The 21343-nt window shown below is 41.2% G+C and overlaps 1 protein-coding gene across 1 annotated transcript; it reads left to right on the forward strand.

Annotated features, from left to right (window-relative positions):
* The first annotated feature begins 15105 nt into the window (after positions 1-15105).
* LOC143144399 (uncharacterized) lies at positions 15106-16011 on the forward strand. The gene has a single exon (XM_076306757.1). It carries the CDS (start codon positions 15106-15108, stop codon positions 16009-16011), a length of 906 nt encoding a protein of 301 aa, XP_076162872.1.
* Positions 16012-21343: the final 5332 nt, after the last annotated feature.

Consider the following 21343-nt stretch of genomic DNA (forward strand, 5'->3'; position numbering starts at 1 on the left):
ATCTGACCACATTTTATTACTTTAGAAGTAAGATTTACGACAAACTGTCTTGTTTAATTTTCCGTTATAGTCTAATAAAGTCTAGACGTTACTGAAGGGGACACAGATTCTGAACCGAAACATTAAATAAATTCGAGTTTTCACTCGGATCCTGTACCGGTCCTGCCGTTAACTATATTTTACATACATCCCGGAACACGAAGTGGCCAAAGCAACCCCTATATTTACCTGAACGCGATTTATTTAAAAAAATATTTCTTCACAATTATACGAACGCTTACAAAAATTGTGTCTCCGAAGAAGACATCGCACATCGATGACAATAATTTCTTCGCGAGTGAAGAGAAACTATAAAATTCAATTTCGTTCCTTTAAACTAATTACTCAGCATTCGATAGTGTAACGATAATACGAAGATAAATACAGAAGAGACTTTGGGATAGAAGTATTAAAATCTAAAATTAATAATTCCCCGGATATTTAGTTACCAAGGTATTGAAATCGTAATCTTTAAACTGGTACGGTACATACGCGTCTCATCGTCTCGGATGTAGCTACAGGGTGTTGAAAATGGGAAACCTCTTTCAAGATCAATTCCCCGTGCGAAGAAAACTCGAGAAGACCTATACCATCTTCTACTTTCCACATTTTCAGCATAATCGAGCTCGAAGAGAGGTCCATCATTTGCGATAACACCCTGTATACAAACAATAGACGATACATTGTTATTCTCCTTGGAAGTTGATTGCCCCCAATACCAAAAATTCTAGGATAGATAAATGTAAAATTTTTATTTTCAAAATTGCCAACCTCACGGAGCACTGTCAAGAAGATTCAACAATGAGTAAATATTCTATTTAAAACTTTCTTCTTTGCCTCCAGCCGCGGAGAAACCATTGCCTCTGTATTATGTTCATCTCGAGGACATGCAAGGTTTGCAAGCAATGCTTCTTCCTGTTACTTAAAGTAACAAAGATATTAAAATGACCTGTTTCTAGTTGGACACCCTGTATTTTATTATCCGCCTGGCACGCATATTGGCCGAGTCATCTGGAAGAGGTATCGAAAAAGAAGAAAGTTATTTAAACGTTTTATTATCCCCGATAGGTGTATCCACGGGTCGTTGTAAGAGACTGGCGGGGCAAGGTCGTAGGTCATCGACAAAACAAAGTGTTGGGCTCGTGTACGTACGTCCTTGTCCGGGGGACCTTGACATCTCGTGACTGTTTAACCTTACGGGGCAGACATCATTTCGCAAAACTGCTACGACCTTGTTGTTTTCTCTCTTTTCGTTCAAAATTCTGTCTCGTTGTGGTGTACACTTTTGCTTTACAGTTCACGCCCATTCATTGAACGGAGAATTCTCTTAACGGTTAGCAGTCGAGCGGCGGGCTGGACTCGCCCGGAACGATCTCGTCGTTTCGCTCGTTCGGGCGAGCTGCACTCGCTCTCGCGAATGCTTTCGATCTCTTTGAGAACATCGATTCGTACGCGTGTGAAATTTGTCAATTTCAAACACCGTTGCGGATAAATACTCGTAATTAAATTTCCCAACGATGCAATACCGCGACATCGTCACAAGATTGCCAAGTATCGTGGATCGAGATCGAAGATACAAATATCAAACGTTTCGGTGCCTCGTGACGCATACGAGATCCACGAAATGATAAAATACGAATTCGAAACAGTGCTTCTGGGAAGTTTCCACGGTATTGTCCACTACTCGACCGTAATTACAATACATCGTCTCGAGTTGTTCGATTGTCGTTTCGTTTCTTATTCGTTTGTCCGTGTTCACATCGAGCGTGTATTCGTTCTTCGAACGAATTGCGCTAAGAAACGTAGACACGTGAGCAGGATCGCGTCGTCAATTGACGTACAAGTCGCCGACGAATCGTGTAATTGGTTTCGAAAACTCGAAACGAAGGAATCTAGTCCCCGGCTGTACCCGATGTATCGTCTCGTTAGATCCGAATCGTTGGAAACATTTACCCTCGTTTCGTTTATATTTATCGTTAACACCATCTCGCGACGTCTCGTTGGCCTATTCACGAGAACTCGATCGAATCTTTCAACGATGCTTCGAGCACGACCACGAGTACCGAGGAAAACATCAGCGTGCCACCAAAGTAGCCAACGTCTTCGTTCAATCTCGGTACCCGCAATTAATATTATCTAAAAGTTATCTGAGATATCGGACATCTCTCGGCGGGCCTGTCAAAGGCTCCACGACCGTTGACAATTTAGATAACGCCGTTGAAAAAAGAAAGAAAAAAAGAAAAAAATAATAAAACCGTATAGATTCTCCAGCTCGATGGTCACAGCCGAGATTTTTCTTCAAGGAGCCCCACCAGGACACTGTGGTGGGGGAGGGGGAGGAGGGGGCGCCCCGAAATCCGGGAAGTCGTAAAGCGACCAAACAGCCTTCGCTGTTCGAGACTCAACAAATCTTGCCGAGCGGTAAAATTCTGCAAGATCGATCATGGAAAAAGGAAAAGGGCATTCGCGTGTGGCGGGGCTTATCTGATTCTGAATTTCTACGAGGGTCGTCGTTTATTCGCTTATAAAAATCCGACCGGCAGTGTAAATATTTATCGACGACGAATGGTTATTGTTTCTCGCGTGTATTACGATTGTGTTTACATTGCGGGGGAATTAAAGGAAAAGAATCGCGGGCCGATGATTAATGAAGCGGAACGAACAAAATTATTTCACGTTTAACCCAACGGCATTTGTCTCGTACGCAGATTTCCAACGAACGATACACCTGCGATGCAACAATTAATCTTGATAATTAATTTCCTTCCCCCCTGGATATCGTTTCGATCGAGCGATACGAACGAACCACGGGACGACTCAAAGCTCCATAATCGAGGAAGGGACAATAATATGATCAATCACCGAACGAGCACAATTTATTATTTCGTACGATTTCAACGAATAATTCACGTATACGGTTTACAAGCTGTTCTTTTCAAAAAATCGAAAACCCCGACGAAAGTTCTGTGTTTAAAGCTCGCTTTTCGGCAAGCTTGCTGAGCATTCCAAACATCGAGGGTAACGTCTCCCTTATTTCATCGAACGGTTCCACGTACAAATAATTCTTCACCGTTGATATTTTGAAAACAAATAACAACATGGGTACGAACATATATAGTATTCGTAGTAGTTGTAACGTTTGAACAACTTTTAAGGGTTGGACGTAATGTTACGTGTAACGGTGATCTTCTTTATTTATCTACGCTTCGAACAACTCTCGTGGTTCCCCTTCGACATCTAAACGATGATAGATAATACAATAATCGTGGCAAAGAAACTTTTCGCACGATCCGTGATAATTATCTCGCATAGGAGAGTGCATCCGTTTAATTCCACTCGGTTGTGCATTCGATGTTGTATACATAGTTTTCGTTTCTCGCTCGAAACATCTCGGACGACCAGAAGTTACGGTGAAACGTTATTACACGAGGCATTGCACAACGACAATCGGGAAAGGATCTCCGAATCTAATAAATTTTGTCTCGTTTGAATCGTTGTCGTGCTGAATGCACGTTTTCCTGGCCGGTCACTTTCACGTGGTATCGATCCGACGAGTTTCGGTGAATGGTCATCGCCAGGAGCTCCGTAACGCTGTAAAAAGGTCCAATAACGACGAACAAGCGATTCGGTTGGAAATTCAAAGATCGCACAGTTCGTACTTTTGTCCAGCACGGGGCATTCCTAACGAATACCAACCGTTGGACAGATCCTGCCAGATAGTCCTGGAAGCGTGTGCCGTCCTTCGTGGCGTTGCCTTTGTTCGTTCACGTGAAAAATGACTCGGCGAATGATCCGCCACGGGAAAAAGAGCCTCGGAATTACGTGAAGGACAGGAGGATGCCACGAGACGTACGATAAATCTTGGCTCGCGCGAGTGTGTGCGTGTGCAGTCACTGCCGATCGATCCTTGCCTCGTGACAAGAAACTACGGATGTTTTTACACGAAGCCGAAAGATAAGATTCCAATTTTTTTTCTTTTCACCCACCGCGGTGACATCCCGACGCGAAATCGAATTCAGATAATTTCGCACAATTTCTTCGAGGCCGGCGCGACGCCACGTCTTACAGCTGTCCTTGTCGAGGCTCGAGCCAACGACAATCGAACCGCTACAATTTCGCGAGAATATTAGATCGCTGAGAGAATACATCGTACATCGAACGCGCGTAACTGTGGATCTCATTGTTGTTCGGTGCGAGACACGATTTAAGAACCGATCGTGGATCAATTGTTACAAATTATGTAACAATCGAGAGGAAGTTTGCTCGATTCTTTTTACGTGGAATGTTGCGTTCTCTTTGAAATTTTGTACGAAACATTTTGATAATTGTTAGAAAGCATTGATTCTTCCTACAAATATAGGAAGAATAAAAGAATTACAAGAAATAGGTAATAATAATTACTCCTTGTAGTTCTTCGGTTTCACCGATACGTGTTCGTCTTTGTAAACATTCGAAATGATATTTTGATCGAATCTCGAGGGAAATTAAACGTTGTTTAAATATTTTGAAAAATTGAAATCGAATTTTATGTAAAAATCGCAACGTATTTATCTCTGTTGATTTTACAACGCGAGAGGATGGTACAAGTACTGTATCTTCGACAACGTGCTTTCTCTCTAACGTGATTCAATGTTGTTCCCCATTCGGTGCCATGAAAAGCATTATTGTCCAAACGATGCTCCGTTGACCGACAAGGAAAGTCTGAACGAGTCATCCGATAAATCTTTCAGTGGAGGATCCCATGTAGCCGCCGTTGATCGATCCTTGCGCGACGACGGGCCACCACAAATATCCTTTACGCGCGCATCTTTGAAGATCGTCGAAGATCGAAGATAAATCGACGGAACTCACCACCATCTTTCAGGTACCGAATAACGACAATGGTAAAGGTATCTCAAGGGAAACTACTTCATCGGCTTGCTATAAAAAAAAAAGAAACGACGCTACATTATCAAATACTTTTCCACTTTTTGCGTACGGTAAAGGAATCCATTCTTGAATCGGGTCCCATAAATTCGACGAAGATTAATTTTGATCAAACGACAGAAATGGAACGTAATGTTACCATTAATATGCTAATAATACACCTCTCCGGCATCTTTTGATGCAAATGAAACGAATACTTGCATAACGGATCGTTCTGCTTAAGAAAGTACCGCTTTGATTAATAGATCATATTACGAATTACGCAAAGCAATTTTAAATGAGACATTAATTAATGGGATAAAGCGATCAGGAAAGCGTAGACAGAATTTAATGGAGCATTCTTTATGAAAAAACACAACCCGCTGATTTATCGCACGTTTATGGAAATATAACATGGCGGTATAATATGTTGAACTCGCGTGGATTGCGTTTCACATTTATAACGTTACGTAAGTGAGTTACATATCGTGTTTAACCGCTCAAACATTATATGTAACTTAACAGATGCGAGCATGTCATAATGTTTTTTGACGTACCGAGTGTGTAATACTATTTCGATCGAAGAAAATGTGGTTTACATTTACAGTACCGTGTAACCCCAAAATAAGCGAATAGGTCGGTGATAAATGAATCGCGAATCGTCTTGAAAAATCAGTTTACAATATTATACATATATAGAACTCCAACCTTGAATCGATAAGTTTGTGAAAATTCTGCCATTACAGCATTACGTCGATGCAAAGTAATTTTGATAAATAATGTTCGAAAAGTCAACGTAACGGTTGCAGTAAACTTGTACATATTTCTAAGTAATCTAAAAAATTTCAACGATGATTTTGAAAAGTCTAAGAAGCTTGTGATCATCGACACAATGCCTGCGTGCAAACTCTTGGTTGTTGATTGCAAACAATCAGTTTCCCGTAATACGTGAGTACGTCTAGGATCGTTGGTAAACTGTCAATTTACAAAGACCCGTCAAACAAACACTCGAATAAATCATTCTTATATAATTCTTATAGCACACTTTGTACCATTGCATTAGATCCATTTTATCAATCGTACAATGGAAAATTGTTTCGTTCGAATTACAACTGCCGCGTTAAAGAGTGCCTACGTTCGTCGAGAAATTCGCAAAGTGTTATTGAGCTTGTTTCGATAAACGCGCGGTACAATTTTCCAACGATGTTCCCTCGCCTTTATAAACCGTTCGATCATCGAATAAATCTTTCTCGTAGCGTCTTGGCCACGGTTGAAAACCGATCACCACCACCAACGTGGAGAATAACTTCGAAAGCAAGGAAAATTGCCATTGGATTCCATCGACATCTTCCCTCGGGTTTACTATCACCGTAGAAATACCGGTGAACGTACGGCCACGCAATTCTGGTCTCGCGTGGTTCCTGGAAAAGACAGTCCCAGTGATAAACTCGACAAGGTCGGACATGAAGCATGGAAAACGACAACCCCACGGCTGGAACGACGTGTCCAGGATCATTAATCAGCGTAGCGCTACGCTCGCGGCCGATGGAGCCGTAAAATCGTAGTCCTTTTGCACTTAAACAGACATTGTACCGCTCCTCGAGCAGTCGCGTACGCTCGCGTGGGTACGTCCAGCGGCTGCGAATGCATTTATCCGACCGACGAAGTAATTGCAACGTTGCACGCGTTGCACGCGTTGCACGCGTTGCGCGGCGTGTCGCGCGAGGACACGTCCCTTTTTCCAGCGTCGAAAGCGCTTTTTGCCGAGCGGCAGGCACGCTGCATAATCGGCCGTTTGATTATAAATGAATTCTTCTTGACACGCCAATAAATTACCGAACTATACCCGTCCCCGCGATAACGCACTATCGCGCGTAAACCGCTACGCGCAATAATAAATTATATCGTGAGGCGGGATACGCACGCAAACCAGATTCACACCTTGTCCATTATTCACCGCGGAAAAATCCGTAGAATCTATTAAGGCTCGTGGCGGGAGCATACTTTATGGGCTAATTAAAGTCTCCTTGATGTTTCGATACGTGTATATTACACCTGCGAAATATGTTTTCGCGTGGAAAACAATGAAAAATACCGAGATGGAGGCACGCGGGTTATCGCGAATTTATCTTCACGATTTATACCCACCGAAGGTAAACCTGTTGGAACAATGCGGCTTTCGTACGGTCGCTAAGCCCGTTGCGGGATGCTACGTTGGCGTGCTCGCGCCCATGAAACGATAAATTCATTTACGGGACAAGGTGTTTCCCGCCGAATGATACCAATCGACTGCACGCGGATTACGAATACTTTCACCCACGTGATGCGTTCCACGATTAAGCCAATCACGGTACAGTAAATATATTGCGCGCGCGCGCGGTACCGTGCAACTCGAGCGCGGGACGATACTTGTATTTATGTTTCACGATCGCGACCGCTGCCTTCCACCGGGAAATGTAAACGAATTCGAATTAGGGAATCGTACAGTGTCTTCTTGTTTTTAGACTTTTAACGAGTACGATGGCCGAGTTCGTTCCGTGAATCGGTCTCTCTTGACTCGATTGCGAGCCAAACGACGAGAAGAGCGAACAGGATGCACCGAGACCGAGTCTCGCATTGTGCAGCCTCGACGATCGAAATTTCAAAGTCCCACGCCCAAAGAACCGGTGGTATTTATCCCTCGTTGTACCACGCCTGTGTCATTTTTTACCCAGAGAGACTTACACTCAATTATACCGTACGTAAAACTTTTCTTTAGAAACTAAGAAAGTTTCGATGAAGCGATGTAATTTTTACTCGAAATGTTTACCCAAGCAAGGACAAATTACGGGTTCGTTTGAACCCAAGTGCCGTCTCTTCCGTTATTACAAAATATAGTTACTTTATTTTATATTTTATCGTTAACGACAACGTGACGTTACTTATAAGTTTACGAGTATTAAGATTCGTTCCTTGTAAATGCTTAAAAGAAACGTTGCAACTTTGCAACGTAATCTCGTCAGTCACCGGTGACCGTGGTGTTCGATCCGTTAATTTCGATACGACAAATGTAACTATACGATCCAAGTAAATTGCGAGTGTTGCTGGAAAGAATTATTTCACGATCAAATTTAACGAAAACGTTTCCGTGTAATAGATAATACGTAACTTATTGCAATTACCTGCGACGCAATCCACGACAGAAATATTTCTTTCGTTGTTCAATTGATTCAACATCTGCGCGTTGAAATTTCTCGAACAGTTTCGCTACGCGTTGACCGAATTCACAGAAATCGGTCGTCCGTTCGCAAACCTGTAACCTAACGCAAAACAGTGCGAGGAATTCACCGGTACCGTGAAGAATTCAGTGAACCTGCAACAGCATATGCGATGTACGTTGGCGCTTTACCGATATCCGTACCTGTTAACGTTCTGGAGGCACATTCACGAAAGCGCCATATGCGCCGACGTTTAGGTTACGGGTAGCAACCCCACACGGTCCTCCATGAGGTGGACGTATACACGCATAAATTCTCTCCCTCGACCCCCCTAGGTGGAGAGGTACCTGTGCATTATTGTACAACATATGTCAGCCGGTAGTGGAATGCCGACACGTGGAAATCGATATTCCCAAGGCGGACCTGCACGCTCGATGCATTGCGTTCTATATCTCGTTCGGAATCACGACTTTAATAAGTCGACTCCCTCCGTGTGTTCCCAGCTCGTTAGTTGTCGTTGTATTTATTACGGTGGAACCTCCCTTGTTTCGAACTGATAAGGAAACGTAATTTCGCGGATAGAGGAATTATCGTGTAATATTACCGGACACTCGTTTCCGACCCTGAGACGGTATTTCGATTTGTAACTATCGTTTTCCAAAATGAAAGGAGGGGACTTACGACCGAAATAAATGGTGAAAAGAACATTTCATTAGCGGACGTGTGAAGTGCTCGGCCTTTTTCTTAGAGATACATCGATTGTAGAAATTTAACAACTATGGTATATAGTTTATTGTATCGTTTCAATCTCTTCGGAGAAGCATAGTTTTGCATTAGCTGGGTAAATTGAAATTCGAACTGATATCGAACCATAGCATCTAACGATCTTGTATTACATTGTTGGTTAATTTAGTTTTGAGTATTTGTTTATGAAAAGTAAACAATGTTAAAACGTTACCCCTTCTGTTTAAAATAAGATGAAAACTAAACGTACACGTGTATTCCAGGATCCTCCAAGAGGTTAACTACACTTGCTTCGTTTAAGAAATGCCCACATTTTCAAATTTTAGTTCAAGAGAATTATGGTACTTGGATTTTCGTTATTGTTCGCTCTGAATCGCATTAATTTCGATACATAGCCGAGTAAATATAATTTATTTATCAATGCGATCGTTTTCCAAACATTTAATTTGACCAGAGTCTTTTTCCGAATAATTTCCTGTATTTAACGAGTAAAAAATTCAATCGATAGAAATCGTTAAAAACTATTCAATTTTTAATGAATTAAATTCGTTCGGACGTTATTTAAAGTAAAACTGTTGAACGTAAATTAATGAGATTCCATAAAGATTTTTAGTCGCACGAAAGCAAATAAAAATATTTTAGAAGATCGATGTACTGTGTTCTCTAATTAGTAGTACCAGAACGTGACAAAAGTTTCGAGTCTTGCTAAAAGGTTATTACTTAATTATCCAAGATTAACATATTGCTCGTGCACACGAAACGGAGTAAATAATTTGCGTAATCTGTACAATAAAACGCCTGTAACATGTTTATTCTCAATCACTGTATCCCAAATTGGAAAATAGTAATTACAGTGCCTGCTTTGCCAGAGTGTGTTGCAGCTTCCTTATGGAGCAGCCCAAATCAAGACATTCGATTTTTGCGAGTCCCATAATTTGGTTCCTGGGGCTTTCATTGAACAAGCTTTTTTAATTCTTTAATTAGTCGGCAACGTCTCATTAACGGAGACACAGAACAGCTGATTCCCTTCGATCTCGAGGAGTCTCTTTCGTCCACAAAAAAAAATGTTAAGTCATAATAAGGTCTCTGATAATAGCAACGATGTTTAGTATCGATCTCCTGTAATACGAAACATTATCATTTACACTTTTACTTTCTACTATTGCCTACATATGCAGATATGTATTATTAAATGTGTTGAAGAAATCTGTATGCTCACCGGCAGATTATACTACATCGTTAAGTGACGTAATTAAGTTAATTATAGGAATGATTTTTAATATTTGAATTTAAATGAAACGTAAACCTTGTTAAATTATATGATTTCATATACTACTGTACTTTCCGTAAGTAAATATTACGAGCAACACTTTTTATTACTTTAATATTCCAATGTTCGTTAATAATGTATATATTACAATACTTATACGAAAAAAATAAATTAGTTAATAAACGTAGAAAGCACTTCTGCATTGTTTTAAGTCTCATCGTGCTCTCGTGAGCAAAGCCTCACAAATGTAATTGAATTTATTAAAAGTCATGGCGATGCGTAGATAAAGTCTTTTTACATTTTTTAAAAGTTTACTCACTTCAAATTATATCTTTGGATGTTTTGCATCGAAAGTCAAGAAAATAACAACGTCCTATAATTTTCTCTAGTTTTTCCAAATTTTCACGGTACATTCTCAGATTTACCATTAATCGTTTCGTTGTGCTTTCTTACCCTATTTCGAGACATTTATGTAACGTACAACTATACTTTCGTTATAAATTATCATTGTATACCGAATCGAAAAATTTATACGAGGCGGAACGTCAACTTCGGATAAAAATCGCTACTTACTCCGCTTTCAAGTGAACGACCGACCTCGATTTTGTCACTTGAAAGCGCAGTTTCTTTAGCTTACGTATACTATCGTTTGTACAGTTTACGAAGGAATAATGTTCCCATAATCCCGATGTTTCGCGTAAATATATAAAAGAAACTTTCTAAATGATACGGTGAGACGATGCAACTCTAGAATGGTAATAATTAGTTGAAATGGAAGAATAGATAACACCGTGTACAATGCAGCTCGTACTTCATCTGGAAAAGCAGAAAGATTTTAACCTCTATGATCAAAGTTAAAGATGATCTTAGGTTTTAGGATAAAGCCCGGAGCAAAAATCAAAATCGTATCTAACACAAAGACAGATGAATAACGTGATGCAAGGGTTAAAGAAGAAAATTCAAGTTGGCCGGCCCTTGGCATCGCTCAACCCGCCACTCAGAGTGGTAATTAATTTCACGATAATTAGCGGCGAGGTGCCCGGCTAGCTGGGACGTTACGGCCCGAGAATATAATTATGGAATAAATTCTTTAGTCAAAGGTTCAAGGTAATAAGGCCATTATCAGCATTCTGGAAAATTTCCTTTTTTCCTTCTCTTTCATCTTCTCCTTTCTCCTGTTCTTCTTTTCTGCCTTCCACGCTTTACTCGTTTCCAAATAAAGCGTATTGAAACTGGTCCTAGTATACCGTGAAACACGTCGCACATTGTGTCTCTATACGCGCAAAGAAATTAATGCGAGATTTTTTTTTCTAAACAACAAGGCTCGAAATATAGTAATTATACAACCGTCTTAATAGGTTCCGTTTAAACAGGTTAAATGTAACGTTGTTCAAACAAGTTTCGGTATTAAAAATTCCGCTAAGAATAGATAAATAAAAGTTCTGAAAATAAATTGAAAAATAAAAATGAAAAATAAAATATAAATATATTTGAAACATATTTATGGAAATAAAAATATATTCATCGATACCAAATATATCTATTAGCGATACAATATTATATTCCGTGTCCATGAACTGTAAATATGGTTCGATAATTTTTATTTATTTTACGAAACTTATTCTAATAAAAATTCTAAAACAATTCTTTCCGCGAAACTTCTATCGTACAGATTCTAAAAGACTTGCATCGGATCTGTCTCGATCGTTTCTTTATATTCTTTAAGGTAATTGTTCAATTACCCGTTCTGCTTGCGGATAAACTATCCAGGGGCGTTTAGACAGGTACCGCGTTAAAACGTGTTACCTAAGCGTACAGTTATTTAAATCATTGCGTGTGAAGTAACATGTTAGGATAACGCGCGAGGTATAATTTTGGTATCATCGTCTCGGAGAAAATAGAGTAACGACTGCTCCTTAAAGCTCGGTATAGCAAACAAGGGGGGTGTGGTGTGTGTTAACGCCTTGGAAACGTCACCAGTGAAAATTAGTAGTTGGCGTAACGGGATCGCGAGTGGTTCATGCTCACAGAGGTGTTATGTTCCATGAAACAGGTTGCCGTACCGAGAGAAGCTCTACGAACGATAATAATGGCGGTACCTGCAACTTTGCGGTCGAGAATTTGTCGCGCAGCGAGAATTCGTATGAACGAAGAATGCCCAACAGACTCGTAAATCTTCGCCGGGACTCCTGCGCCTTGCAGTTACGATCCTTGAGCAAGGAACACCGATCCGAAGGAGGAAGGACTCCTCGTAAGCGCACAGGGTACACTACCTGCGGGTAATTGACCCCGAGAAAGGACTGTGCTTTAAAACAAGCCACTGTTCTAGTTTTTACACTCCCGCGTCAAGCTAGTTGGAAATAATTCCACGAGATACCGGCTGCAACAAACGTCACATTTTTTCAATCATCTGTGCACGAGTAAAGTAATTGTTCGCTTCGAGACCAGTCGGGTCCGGAAGACTCGATTGAGAAATATCAGCAATGTTCAGTTACGTCGAGCCTTGTAATTTAGCGATTCGTAGAGAATAAAATATTACTTTCTTCGAGATAATAATTGATCGCGATAGTGATTTCCACATCGTTTAAAAAAGACTGACAACGATGGGACTATACGGTGCCAATACTAAAACCATTCGATGCATTTTGAGCGTAATTTCGAAAGGCGCGTTACGCCGCTTGAAATATAAATACGTTTTATTTATGTCACGTGGAAGTAATATACGTTTTAGTAGTGTCGGATATGAGTAAAGGCCGACAGATCTTTCCGTCCGCGAGAAAATAAAACGTCGATTTGAATGCGCTAGGAAAAATCGTGCAACGCGTCCATCTTATCGTGTACCGTCGGCCATAGGCGAGCATCGCCTCGACGTAGCTTGCAATTAGTTTAAAGCGTCAAAGCGTTCTTTATCTGTCGAAATCCAACGTTAGACGGTGCTCGGGCGTCGTATATTTATCACAGACTCCACGCGCGCTCCGCGCAGAGGGAGAACGTCCAGTGGCCCTCGAGTGCCCCTTACGCGCCGCTTTTTCAACACAGAAAAAGATAGGCATGCATAGACGGAAAGGGAAAGATAAGGAGAAAGAGATAGAAAAAAAGGAGGGAGACAGAGCGCCGGTAAAAGAGAAAAAAAGGGAGAAAAGAACAGGGCATATACCTGTTCCACGCGTGAGCGCGCACACGCACGTACGCACGTACACAGATGTAGATCCACGCGCGCTATGCGCGCGCACATCCTCCCCATACACGCTCCCCTTAAGCACGCGGCCTGGCAAGCACGCGTGCGCCCCAGTACACGCACGCACGCACGCGCACGCTTCGTACGGAGCGGATAAAACCAAGCCATTGGTGGGGAGAGAGTCGATGGATGGGGATCGGCGCGCGCCACGAGCCGATAGTGGGGAGAACGGCTCACGTCTTACACCCCCTGCCCTCTTCCACAACACTGATGTGCCCGTGACGCCGCTGCCCCCAACTTCCCTACCTCTACTTGGGCCCACATATCCTCTGTACCCCCCTAACTCCACCGTCGGTCCCAACCTTCTTTGCTGCGTAGCTTCTCTTCAGCCGCCACCCCCTCCTCTGCTTCTTCTTCTTACTTCGTCTTCTTCTTCAGCACGCTTCTCCTTCTTCCTTCTTTCTCCGAGCATCCTCTCCTTCTAGCGTGGCTCGGTGCGTGCGCATGTCTCTCTCAGCCGGCTCGCTCGATCTCTGGACCAGCTTTTCTTTCTCCCGGTAACTGTTCAAATTTCGATCCCCGAGACACCGGGCACTCGGTGGGGATGTGGACCCTTCTTACGTGTGTGGCAGTGTCTCTCACGCGTGCACGAATTTTTGGGGTTCGTTGCAAGGTGATTTCAGATTTCGGAGCATGTGCGCGCTGTATCGGGGAGATGGTTCGATACAGGTGATTTCGGAATTTCGGGAACACAGCGTAAATTAGCAACGTAACGAGATCGAGTCGATGAACGATGCTAATTTTTACTCGTGAACGTCCGAGTACTTTATCTTAACGTTTAAATCTTCGGATAAGGTTGTTTCCATTTTTGAACAAGTTACGCGCCGCTTGCTCCGTTTCGGAAATTTTCCATTTACAATCGCGGATAACGTTACCGGATTCTCTCTTCATCGAGTGATCAATATTTCTTCGTATTTAGAAACACGCGCGAGATACCATCGAAAGCACGATCTCACCACCCCGATGTAGAAAATTCGTTTCTCTCGATGCTTTTGAACATTGTTCACCGCGAACACGTTTTCGAACACACTTGGACGTATCTTCGGAATTGAATGCCGCGCGCGAGCTTGTACAATTTTCCAAGAAACGAGAACCACAAGTTAAGTTATCGCGTCGATAACGACGAAGGGTATCGTCCTTAAATATCCAAATCAGCAAATAGATTCCAACGGGCACGCAAAAGCACGAGGGCAATTCACAAAGATGAGAATCTCGGGCGTTGTAGGGCCTTTGGATCGGTAGTGGTGGGGACGTACAGGGGTATGAGGCGCTGCAAGCCGGTAGGGTGGGAGGGAGGGGGAGACGATGGGGGTTTAGGGCCCGAGATCGAGTATGAGGCCCCATGGAGGGGATAGGCGCGTGCCCGCCCTGGCTATATAAGGCCTCGAACCCTTCTTTGCAAGGCATTTCGGGAGCCAGGTCCGTACCATCAGCATCGAGGGTGCAGTTTAGTTTTCTACTTTCCTAACTCGCGCAATAACTCGTCTTGATTCGGAGGTTTCATTTCGTTTCTTGAATTCGTTCGACACGTCGTGTGTACTTGTCCAAGGTGTCGCGAGAGAAGGGGAAATCGTCAAAGAGGGTAACACTGTCACGGTGATCGGACGGCAGCCTGGTACTTCGATACATCGAGGATTCTATTCCTGAAGGTCATCTGGCACGCGCTGCCGCGCACTCCTGCTCTTGTAGTGGGGGGGAATCGGATCAGTGATATGACCTTAGTGGGAACGAAGGAGGGGAACGTATTGCCCATCATGTTGAGCGTACAGCAACAGCATCATCACCATAATCTCCATGGTTCTTCTGCAACCAGTGCTCAAAATCACCGCGGTAACGTGATTGTTTCCACGAACAGTATGCCAGCAAATGACATCAAGACGATGCAGCAACACGGCTGCAAACGATCAAAAATTTACGGCCAAGCGACCGGGCCCTATGGCACGGTTCCCCATCAGCCAGCATCCGTAGCGAGAAGAAACGCGCGTGAACGTAATCGTGTCAAGCAGGTGAATAATGGATTCGCCACTTTGAGGCAACACATACCCCAAAGTGTGGCACAGGCTCTTGGAGGAAGTACGGCTGGCACCCACGGTGGATCCAGAGCCGGTAGTAAAAAGTTATCGAAAGTTGAAACCCTCAGGATGGCGGTCGAGTACATCAGGAGTCTCCAACGTCTCTTGGAAGATCACGACAGTGGTTCAGATGTCACGAGTGTATCGTCGCCGACGTCCTCGCCACCTTCCTCGACCTCGTCTTCGTCGTCCACGTGTAGCTCTGGTAACGGAATCGGCGTCGAGCCCAATCACCACTCGCCCGAGTTAAGACTCCGTGGCAATGTCAGTAACGAGATTCGACATCACAGCCCCGACCTGCACCGACATCAACATCTGAGACAAAATCCTAGCCCAACGTTTGTGCCAGCGCCCTGTTCCGAAGCCTCGAGTTCGCCAACGCCTAGTTTCGTTTCCGAAGCATCGTCAGCTGGCAGTCAAGGCTACGGGGGAACCTCCGGTGCTCTTTACGCGACGCATTCCGATGGTTACGATAATTACGAACCCATGAGTCCGGAGGACGAAGAACTATTGGACGTTATCTCTTGGTGGCAACAAAGTCAATGAGAGGAGCGGTGTCGAAGTCGGCTCCGACTTGGTCCTTCTTTTCCTCAAAGGTTAGTGTCGTGATTCATTTAACATTTCTAATTTCCTTACCTGTTTTTACCACACGCGTAAACCATTCGATCTCTCTAGTGTACGAAATTGTTCATTTCACGAACCGTGAAACGGAAAACAACGAAACGAACTCTCGACTTTACTCGATGATATTTTTCTCTCTTAAAATATACGGTGCGACTATCGTTCGCTGTTCGTTCAATAGGAAATATTTCTACGACGAAACAGTAATACTGCGTATATTATAATCGTAAGTTAAATAGAATGCTATCCATTCTGTGTATTCGCAACGAGGAAATTACTCTTTGCTGGAGTTGGTGCAATTGTATTGTCACACGCGTACTATTCCGTGACGCGTGGTTCACGTTTGTCAATATTCTCTGTAAATTTAATCGCGAAAGTTTTTCGGTTTCACCACCGAAGATTCCAGTTACTCAACGTTGCGTCACACTCGGATTTTTTTCTAAAAGTTTCTCACCTCCCTCGCTTTTCAACGACCGTAAATTTTGCCCGTGAGGTAACATCCGCGTTACCGAGGAAGTTCAAAGGAGTTTCCGACCAGATTTGTGACCTTGCCCCATCACAATGGCGCGCGCGACCCCTCGCTGAAACTCCAGCCATTCAAATCGCAGACTCCATTCAGAGGGGTACCGAGTATACATTCGAGAAGCGACGCTTTTGTGCCCGATTTCTTTCACTGTGTACTAACACGCATGCCAGCCTGTGTGTACGCGTGTGCGTGTGTGCGCCGGTCCTTCTACCGTTTTATCATCCCTCCACACCCTTCAACTTTCCGAGTCGTCCGATTCGTCTCCTCCGAACATTTTACCACCTTCTGCGACAGAGCTGCGCACAATGTCCCGTTGGGAGCTGAAAAATCCATTTCACTTTCCATGGTTTCACTTTCGTCGAAAGTTCTCGTAAAATATATTCCACGTCCGAAAGGTGGTCGTTCCTCGCGATTGATAATTATCGCAAGATTCTTCTCTTTTCAAATCTCGTACGAGACCGAACTGATCGGTACAGAACGATCTCTCGTAGAAATAATTTTACAATACTTGGATCGTCACCTTTGTACCAAATTGGTGCATCGCGTAACGGAAAATGGATCGATATTTTCAAACGCAGTAGACTTCCCGCTAATCCTCTCTTACGACGGTAGTCATTGTCAGCGGTTCTCAAGAATCGAACAAAAATAGATCGTCCATCGAAACTCATATCCAAGTACGACTCTAATCTTGATGGACGTAACTTTTTCTCGACATCCCTTCGAAACTCCTAACGTTCTTTCCCGCGGATTTTTTCTCTCTTGCTCCCTATCTTACTCGGTTTTTCGGTTCGTTACTTCTCCCCACCACCTCGCTCTCTCCCCACTCTTCCACTCGTTCTGTCTCCCTCTCTCCACTTGACAAGAGACGATTTCGCCTGCTGCGTTTAACCTGAATGCATCTTTCAGGATATTTCAGTCTCCCTTTTGTGGGTTTTTGAACCGGTACGCTATTCTTTCGTCTCTGTCGTTCTCTCCCCCCCTCCCCTTCTATCCGTCTCCTTCGATTTCTTCTTTTTCGTTTTACCCGTGGAGAACGAGACGAGAGTCCCTTCCAGTAAAACTGCCCTTACCTGAAATCATCCCCTGCTTTTCTCGCTTGTATACCTGTAGCGTCTCCTTTTCGACCTTCGGGAGTCCTGATTTCGTCGGGAATAAATTTATAAACTGGTATCGTGTCGTCTTTGCTAATGCAAATGTGCAATGACAAGAGCACAGAGGTTGGCGGCCAAACACAATTAAACTGGTCGTTAAAATTCGTGTTTCGTTGCTATGATAGCGGTGGAAATAAAGGGAGATGGAAGACGAGCAACTGGTAGACCAAAGTTAAATCTCTAGGAACGTTGTGTTCGTCGTTCGAATATTGAACTCGGTTTTACGTACCTTATTTTCACGACACGGGTTGCGACGATGCGTATTAATTTAACTTTCTTTTCTTTTTTTCATTTACAGAAGTAAAGTCAGGAGCGAAAGAGAGGACCAAAAGAAGATGACAAACAGCGGCTGTTCCACTAACTGTGATCTAGTCATATCAATATTGTACAGATGTAATTTTACGAACCGACGAAAGCGCGGCGTTTTTGTCTGTAGATTAACGGTAGTCCTTTGTTTTCGAGATACTTAAACAGTTAATGGTGTGATCGTCGACAAAGTCTATTATCGGTCGACTTGTACATATATATGGAACGGAGTTTCGTAGATGTTTATTCTGTAGAGAACGTAAGATGATGTCGTATCGACATTAGATGAAATCAATCGTTCGAGCATCCTCGAAGGATGCAGCATTCCAGAGTGCCTTACAAGAATTTTTCATTTTTAATTGAACGCTCAACGAAATGTTGTGCAACCTCGACAGGTGTATAGTTCACATCAACGTAAATACTTTAATACCGCGTTCATTTTTTGTTTTCTTTTTTTCTTCTCAAGAAAATATTATATTCCGGTATCGGATAAAACTCTATTAGAAACTTTTATAAAAATATCAGACGTTAATACTGGATGAACTGACTTGTTGTAAATTTTACGAATGTTATCAACACTGAAAATATTAACGATTCGACCGGTGCTGGAAAAGGACATCCGAGAATTAAAATATTTATATAAATTCGAGCAAATATTTAAACAATGTCTCCATAAACCACGAGCTGTGGAAGGTCGCATTGTATTTTAATGACTTGTAAAAATATTGTAAACAGTATATATTGAACAAAATCAAAGCGGATAAATTGCATTCATTGACGTTCGAATTGAAATAAAAGTGAACGTAATTTTATCATGATAGTGCCTTTTTGTAAATACATATTGAAAAATAATTCGTTAAATATATTGGACCACGTTATGAATAATCGAAAAGTTGTATTATTTTCCTCCACGATGTTATTCGCCAAAAATCAACATCCCTACTTACAAACAAACCTTTCGCGCTCCAAACTACCCAATTTTACAATTAATTCACGATTTACAATTTGAAATAGTTCGTGTCGTTAACGACAAAGTTGTTAAATGAACTCTTCGAATCAAATATTTCGATTTCTGCAATATTGTATGATCTTCTTGAGTACTTAACGTAAGCAAGTTTAAACAAAGAAATAAACTAATGTACCTATATTATTTTACGGTTCAAAACTGTACGAATACAAAGTTAAAGCTAACTCTCGTAGGTAGATAGGTGTCAAGTTATTCGAAGATTTATTTCAGTTATGGTTGGCACAAGTTGTCACAAAATTTTAGTTACACCTGACTTCGTAGTAGTCAGGTACAACCCTGATTACTCGACGAACCGAGGCAGAATCCTCAAGGAATACTCATTGTTGTACAATAACGGTACCTATCACTGGCAATACGTTTCGATTGTGGAATCGATCCTCGTCCTCTTCAATAAACGAACTGCAACGACTGGTGTCATTTCGTTTTCAGGTAGATTCGGGTTACTAACCGAGCCTAACGGACCCAATAGTCTTAGGTATAAATCCCTTAGGCAGGTATCGATCGATCGTTTCGTTTCGTTTCTTATATTTTACTAAATAAGCGAAAGCGGGAACGAATATCGCGAAGAATATGTAAATTTCAAATTTATGAAATTATTCTTACTACCATTTCTAATAACCGTACATGAAATATTCGAATTACTTGATACTCGCTTTAAACAAAATTTTATTGAAAATTGTTTTATTGCTCGGAGAATTAAATAAAGTACCACTCTTATGACAATCTACGAAAATGTATTGACGCTTGATAAATTTAAATTTATGTCAATACGTAAATTTAATCGTTACAAAATTATTTCTTCTATGGATTACTTTTAAATGATATTTCTTTATTTTATTTTGTAGTTTTATTAGTATATTCTTTGTCACTGAAATGAAACGAATAAGGAATATTTCGTACGCAAAATAATGAATGCTATTAATGCGTTATCGTGTTAAATTCTAATGCATTTGTTTAATAAGTAATCAAGAATCGTCGAAATAATTGAATCAGAATGCAGTAGGTAGCGAGGATTCGAGCGATAGCTACTCCAGAATGTAAGAGAATTCTGATAATTCGAGATAAATATAGTCACCGACAGTGTATATTATTGGAAACTCTTGTATGTGTGAAAAATGATACCATTGTGACTTTTTCGTATTTTTATCAGACTATTTGCTGACTCCATACTTTGTTGCTCCGATAGGAAGAGTAAATTCGAAAGACAATTCGAGCATTGTCGTTGGATATAAGGAAGTCTTGTTGTTCATAACACTCTTATTATTGATCTATAAATAATCATCGATGGTTTATCGCTTTCGATATAAGGATTTTTAATAATCGATACAAAAATAGTTTTGTTTTAATTTTTCCTATAAATATGTTCAATGTGTAATTCTTTCGATATTTTTAATCTTTCAAATCTTTATAACAGTAACGTTTCATTATTGTTCTTCGATTTTTTTATCAATTTAAATCTATTTGTAAGAAAAAGTTATCGAGTTGTATAAGATCTAATATAAATAGGAAATGACGGAGTATGGTAAAAAAAATTTAATTTGAAAGTTGTAACTTTGTAATTTTATTTCCTTCAATCATATTTATACTTTTATAAAATTCATATTTAACTTCAATTCAATTTTTATCAAGAATTTATAAGTGAATAGTGAAGTAGGTCAATCATTACATCGATGTTCATATATGCGGAACCGTTAACCCAAAATCGTAAAATTTAAACATCATGTACAAACGATGTATAATATTTTCTTCTCCTGGAGTGCTGGAAATATTTGTTACGTCGCTTGAAAATTCATATTAGTATATTAAATATAAATTAATATTAGTAAACGGAAAATATTATTGCGTCTGAATTTATCATTTTATTTCTCTTACTCAAAAGTCATTCATTAACATTTACTTGATACTTCAAAAAAAATGTCTAACTTTATAATTACAACTTCATTTGATACATACAATGATTTGTACTTTGGTTACCAGTAGCGTGTATAAATGTTACATTCAACCAATCAAGATGAAATTTATTTTTCACTTGTGTCCTGGATATTTACCCGGACAAAGGAACAGAACTTTCAAACTATTATTAAAAGTTATATTTAAAGCAGCTGGAAAATTTAAACCATAATTTCCATCCTGAAGTTGCGAACGAACATACTGATCGTGTCTGCCAGGTTCTGTTTATTTATCACTGTAATTATTTCGTACAAAAGCATGAAAGTGACAAAATATAGCTAATAATACTTCGTGTTC

The sequence above is a fragment of the Ptiloglossa arizonensis genome, chromosome 3 (assembly GCF_051014685.1).
Source record: "Ptiloglossa arizonensis isolate GNS036 chromosome 3, iyPtiAriz1_principal, whole genome shotgun sequence".
NCBI classification, from domain to species: Eukaryota; Metazoa; Arthropoda; class Insecta; order Hymenoptera; family Colletidae; genus Ptiloglossa; species Ptiloglossa arizonensis.